Source organism: Austrofundulus limnaeus, unplaced genomic scaffold (genome assembly GCF_001266775.1).
Source record: "Austrofundulus limnaeus strain Quisiro unplaced genomic scaffold, Austrofundulus_limnaeus-1.0 Scaffold79, whole genome shotgun sequence".
In the NCBI taxonomy this organism is placed as follows: Eukaryota; Metazoa; Chordata; class Actinopteri; order Cyprinodontiformes; family Rivulidae; genus Austrofundulus; species Austrofundulus limnaeus.
The window spans coordinates 1,883,654-1,890,151 of NW_013952481.1; the positions used below are offsets into that span (position 1 = coordinate 1,883,654).

The window sequence follows — 6,498 nt, forward strand, 5'->3', positions numbered from 1 at the left end:
AAAGGACAGATGAGTGACAGGACAGGGGCACTTCAGGGGGCCAATCAGATTTCAGCTGGGGCCAATGCCCCTGTGGCCTGCCCCTAGAACCGCCCCTGTTCCTCATAAATTGTAAGTTAGTAAAAGTTATCTATGAAAACCTGCAAATCGTGTTGAATCTTCTCTTCGTCATAATGAGGTTGCAGTTCGTCYCCCAGCAGTCTGAGCCTACAGCAGCAGAACTAGCTGTAAATCCAAACCTAAATTTTCAACCATAATAAAAGTAAAACACTATTTCTTGCTTTCATGTCAATTTTTAAAGCAAAGCTTCAARCTTGTGCAGAAGAAAGAAATCAAAATTTGACTTCCTTCTAGTGTTTTSCATCTACTTCCACTTCCTTCTCAGAAGTCAGGGATGATGCTGCAGGTAAGGAAGGAGAAAAGGTCTGAAGCTCATCTGAGCAAGAAAATTGCTTCATAAATTTAATCTAATACCTACACAGTGTTATATAACGAGATGGATTCARTTCTTGTTGAAGGAAGCACAGAGTGAAGCTAACAAGCTCATTTCCATTGTGGCCTCGGATCAGCACACCTTTTCAGAGGAACGGTCCCTGACCTTTTACAGTTATTATTTCATAACCCACAGGTTTTTTTTTTTAATGAGCCCGTAGAATGCAGCGAGCAGGAGCAGCCAGCGACGCCTACAAAAGTCTCCGGGTGTCGCAGCGCATCATGACTCACTCGGTTTGCAGAAAATTCTCCCGGCAGACTGAGAAGTCAGCCGCTGATTTCTGATAAAAYGCTTCAAACGGAGCAAACAAGAAGCTGCCACAGAAACTTTGGTGTAAAGATTCAGCGGCACGATCAGACCCGACGGTGAACCGAGGAGCACGTTGTGACTCAAAGTGCAGCTGTGAGCCTCATACCGTCAGACTAACCTCATCACATAAACAAAGATTATTACTCACATCACAAATATCACTTTTCTCATGAGCAAATACATCTGAAATGTGCTTTGGTTATTATCACACATGATTCGATCAGACTTTGATGCTAAAGATATGACATGTCAGGGGCGGTTCTAGGGGCGGGGCCACAGGGGCATTGGCCCCAGCTGAAATCGGACTGGCCCCCTGAAGTGCCCCTGTCCTGTCACTCGTCTGTCCATTTCCTAGGCCCGGGGTGATGATGGTGAATGCAGTTCCATGTTCAAACACTAGTTGTGCTAATGAGTCAAATAGTAAAGTCCAAAATGAATCAAGCTGACAGAATTCTTCTCTTCTTAAAATGTGAACAATCCTGCAAAAAAGTCTTTCAGCTGACAAATGATGGCTAGATTTTTTCACATGTGTGTTTGAGAATATTTTATCTATGTACAGTAAAATGTATGRAAACCTGGTGAGGAGAATTTACTGTGCAAGATTTTTGGTACCACTTTACAATAAGGCTTCCCTTATAGAGATGGCTTATAAAGAGTTTATAGGTATGTTATTTATTCATTTGTAAAGTTTACACTTCATAAATCACTAATAAATTAAACTGGACAATATATTATAGTTATTACATAACACTTATTAATAATTTTTAAAGTGTTTACAGATTAATTAATAACCTATCTATAAACTCTTTAAAAGCCATCTATAAGGGGGGCCTTACTGTAAAGTGGTACCTTTTAAAAAAGTTACATTAAATTACAAGTGTTTGAAGTGTAAAATATATACAATGGGAATTTGTGTGAAAGGATGTGTAACAAAGACTTGGCCCTTCTATGAATATTGTGGCCCCTTGATGGCCCCTTACTCAGAAAAATCCTAGATCCGCCACTGTGACATGTATCTTCCTCTTGTCATTAAATATGCATCTCATTTTGTCTTTCAGGTTAAAATATTTGCAGACATAGCACGAAGTGGTGCTACAGACCTGTTGTTGCTGTTGGTACTGCAGAAGCTGCTGTTGCTGGTATTGATGAAGCTGCTGAAGCTGCTGAAGCTGCTGGAGTTGACTCTGCTGCTGCATTGTGAGCTGAGCCTGGTGATGCTGAATGTAACCGCCTACCGTCCCGTCGTAACCTTCCGCTGGCGTGCCCCCGACTCCATTGCTCCCGCCTGGAACGGACACAGAAACAACCGGATGGTTTCGCGTTTGGAGACTTTGGAAATTTCAGGGGAGTAAAGAACCCTCACCAGCAGCCATGATGTAGGAGCCTGCAGCAGGCGAGACCACACCCGAGGGCTGGCTGGTGATTGGGTCCCAAGCGTCGGAGGACGACAGGCAGTAAAGACCCTGTGAGACGTACGTGTGAGGCCAGACGTCTGCAGAGGAGTGATGGAGCACCTGGTCTGTTCAGGGGCAACGAAACAATGAGGGGATAAGATCCCAAAAAACAAAACTATTAAATAGAAGAAATAAAACAAAGCAACAGCAAAAAAACACTAGAATTGAAGGACATTTAAAATGGTTCACCTTTTTAGCTATATATTGGACAGAAATCTGACTAGAAATCTTTTCTAATGCGCAAATTAGAAGCACCTGTTTCAAAATGGGAAGACTCACCAAAAAAAAAAAAAGCCTGAAAGTTTGACTTGGAAAGCCGAGTTTTTCTGCCAGTTCTGTGCATTGAGAATTCACAGGAGCATTATGGTTGTAAAAAGTTTAACATGAGCATTATTAGCCTGTCTGAAGTGATAGCACTTAAACTTTGTGGAGGAGAAACATCCCCTCAACCCTGCAGCTTTTTAATCATGGCTGTGTGTTGGACGTGTGTGTGTTGCATGTGTGTGTATGTGTGTGTGTGTTTATGCACGAGGAAGCCCTGAGTGGAGCCCATATGGTTGGTGTTAATGAAAGCAGGGCTAAGTCCTTGTGCTAACCTACAGAGTCCCTCGGGGCTTACACAGAGTTGTACACAAACTGAAAATGATTTAGTTTACAGACTTACTGTGTGCACAGCTGAAAGTGGTACATCTGTTAGGATTACAAATTTAGATTAGAAAAAAAAAGTTGAAAAATGTACAACATTTAGCTTATTGGTCACTGTGAAATGTCTTCAAACCAATCTTTTTATTTTAAAACAGGTTGTAAAAGTTAAATGCTTCTCACKTCTCTTTTCATTCAGCTCATCTTTCACATTTCTGGTGATGCTCTCACAGAAACCCATCTGATAGCTCCGAAATGACAGACCATCATCCAGATTTGTCATTTAGAGGAGTCTGAGTCAGTGCCCTGCAGGTGTGAAATGTGAAGCTGTGTGGTCGTCCTTCAAAAGTACTTTTGGCTGAAAGAGTGACTGACGTGGCTTTCTTTTAGTTTGCAATGCTCACATTTACAATTGAATTAAGAGGCCGGTGATGAGAGTGAACGGAGATGTTTGAAACTCTTGCAAACTTGTGCAAATTTTAGACGTCTACACAGCAAAAATGCCAGAATTAATTTCAACACCAACAAAGTAATGTGGACCAAATATGTGTCCACATTTGTTGGTGTTAAATAACATTAAATAACATTAAATAACATTTGTGAAAGTGTTAAATTTTGTTCATACAAAACAATCTTTAATGCAAAAGTATTGAGAGGTAACGCAAAGATATTGCGAGGTAACGCAAAAGTATTGTGAGGTAACGCAATACTATTGCATGGGAATGCAAAAGAAAAAAATCTCCCCATGTCCCCTCGCGGGGTCCGTATCATATAACAACACTGCTAAGTGTTTTATAAGACTTAACAGTGGGCGGAGCTTATTTAACACTGTCCAGTGTTGATACAACGCTGAAGAAATCAACACTGATTTAACACCAACACTTGGTGTCAGTTTATTCAGAAAGTGTTAAAATAACACTAGCGGGTGTTAAATCAACACCCAAAAGTTTAACGGTGAAATTTTAACACTCCTGTGCCGTTTACCTCTGCTGGTTATACTCTCCTGGTTGACCTCACTCAGGTGGGCGACACTTCCCTGGTTGGAGCCGGCTCCCATGCTCTCGCCGTCCATCGAGTTCCAGCCGAACAGAGTCGCCTCAGAGATGGCAAACTGCTGCATAATCCCTGRAGACGACAGGTGACTACGTTACAGTTACAGAAAGATTTTTTCTAATTAGAGGTCGAGTGCTTAGTCCAAACATTCAGTCATTCTTCACTTCTTTATGTTTTGGTTCAAATGAGTCAAACTTCATCATCAAACGTTAGAATTTCGGAGAGACGGTCTGATCCAGAGCACGTCTTGTTTGACGTTCACCTGCGGCGAAGCGAGCCTCCTTCTCGCCGTCGCTGAGGTCGCTGTAGGCGTCGTTCTCCATCCTCCTCTCCTTCTCCCGCTGCAGGTTGGTGTGGCCCAGCGCCCCCGGCGGCCCCGCCGACGGCTTGCCCCAGCTCTGCCACTCGATCATGTGGGCCACGCGACCCTGGGCCATGGCGGTGGGCTTGGTCACCTTGTCCTTCATGGAGCGGGTCACTCCTACAGCAGGTATGAGGGACCAGCAACACACGTAGACACACACACACACAAACACACACACACACAAAACACTGTCAAAACTCCTTCTGGCCTCTGCAGTTGACTACACCTCCAGCTGAGGCACAGGGGGGTGGGGCTGGGGGGGAGTAGAATGAAGATGAGGAGCTGTGATGAAGAAGATCTGTTTAATCCTAAAGAATGGGAAGTGATAAATGTCTTGGAATGAAGGGATGACTTTATACGTTTTACATGAGGTGGAGGGATTATTGTGACACAGAAAGGATGTTTTGGACATTTGCATTGTGCTGTTAGTTGAATCCTATTTATATTACTTATTAAACATTCCATATAATTAAATTCAAAGTATTTTCCTTGTCTGGCAAACTTCCTTAATGCAAACTCTGTTTGTGCAAAGTAAATGCAGATCCAGTGCTAGTTTCCTGTTTGTGAGTAGATCTTTCTCTCAAAAACATGCTTAAACTATTTAAACTCCTCCTTTTTTGTGTTATCCTTCACAGGAGRGAACCTATGACTTATTATGGTCAAAGGTTTTCTCTACTCAGAGTTTCCTACATTGGTTTCATGGCACCAGGCGATCTCCCATCCAAGTACTTACCAGGCCAACCCTGTTTAGCTTCCATGATCAGATGAGATCTGGTTTGTTCAAGTTTGCCCAAATTTCTTTTAAACAAATATTAAATAGATTTTTATAGAATTAGGTCACGTTTATTTTCGCTACATAGGATTTATTTGCATTTAAGTGTGAAATTTAGACAAATAAAAAGTCTGAATAGTCACTAATCTGATCAGTGACCTGCTCRGGTCAGAGGTCAGAAGAGGTTTGGTTGCCTGAAAGAAGAAGACAAATGTGATGACTGAAATGCTGACACAGCTCTATAAAGAAACAAATCTATATCCGCTGGTCGTGATCAAAAACAAAGACRAGGATTCTTTGGTTGCAAACTGAACTTCGACGATGGATTCCCRTCCAACCTCGTCCCATTTCAAATGCAAACACTAGCTTCAAACTAGGGGCACGTTCCTTGAGTCAAATGCAAGCAGAGTGCTTGATTGATTAAAAAAAATTAAATTAAAATCAAGCAGGCATGAATAAACGGAGACGGAGCTTTTGTAAAATTGCTCCCCAGGTCCGCGGGGCAGGTTGCAGGCTGAGTTATAAATAGACTCAGTTGTCCCTTTAGACAAAGAATCTCATCTGAAAATCAAACTGGCTGCAGAGACTAATTGGGGATGGAAATAGGAATGGAGATGAAGAATGGAGGGAGGGTGTTGGGGTCTCAGCTAAAAACTAAAATATGATGCTATACACTGGTTTTAAAAATATATTATTTCTGGTACAYGAGACACAACAAAACAAGACTTTTTACACAAACAGGTGCTACACAACGCTGAGCACACACAGAGAGAGGAAAAGAGGCACCAGCCACTGTACTGCACAGAAACACCAGCACCAGCACCGCCACGGTACAGAAACACTACGCTCCCCCAACACGCCTGTGGAGATGCTTCAGGAGCTCGTTAAAGTAAGCCGCCTCACTTACTTTATTTCCTCTGAAATCAAAGATCTGATTGAAATTCCATCAATGACTCTGAAACGTGTCATTGACATCAGCTGGTATCAATGGAAGAGAGGAGGGGAAATAGGGAGTGATATAGGAAGGGGCACCCACAGGGGCGGTCATGTTGAGTCCAAGCTCCGCCCCCTCCTCCTCCTGGTTGAGGGTGAAGTTTTCTGTTGAAGCCAGGTGTGATTTACCAAAACCTGCTAATTTACAGCGAAGCGTTAAAAGGTCATTTCTGCGCTTTGTCTTCACGTGTGCCAGTTGGTTATTTAGCCAACAGAAGAGAGCGAAAGGGAAATAAAAGCAGGAGCTSATGTTTCCAAACCAAAAATAAAAGYAGAAACTGTTTCCAAAACAGAAAATGAGCTCAAGTTTGCTTTGGAGTGGGCTTTCTTTTTTCACAGCAGCATTAGGATCTATTTTTAAGAACATTAGTAAATCCCTGTTCATTACCCTCCCATCCCCCGACACGTGAAGCTGGAG

At 42.5% G+C, this 6,498-nt stretch overlaps 1 protein-coding gene across 5 annotated transcripts in view; it reads right to left on the reverse strand.

Annotated features, from left to right (window-relative positions):
- fam131ba (family with sequence similarity 131 member Ba) overlaps positions 1 to 6,498 on the reverse strand; it is a 43,390-nt gene that overhangs the window by 4,996 nt on the left and 31,896 nt on the right. For all 5 annotated transcript variants that reach the window (XM_014011349.1, XM_014011345.1, XM_014011346.1 and 2 more), the window contains 4 exons: positions 4,214 to 4,432; positions 3,883 to 4,023; positions 2,166 to 2,321; positions 1,903 to 2,087 (listed from right to left, as the gene is read on the reverse strand). In XM_014011349.1, the coding sequence (XP_013866803.1) occupies positions 1,903 to 2,087; positions 2,166 to 2,321; positions 3,883 to 4,023; positions 4,214 to 4,432 (701 nt within the window). The remainder of the gene's footprint in view (positions 1 to 1,902; positions 2,088 to 2,165; positions 2,322 to 3,882; positions 4,024 to 4,213; positions 4,433 to 6,498) is intronic.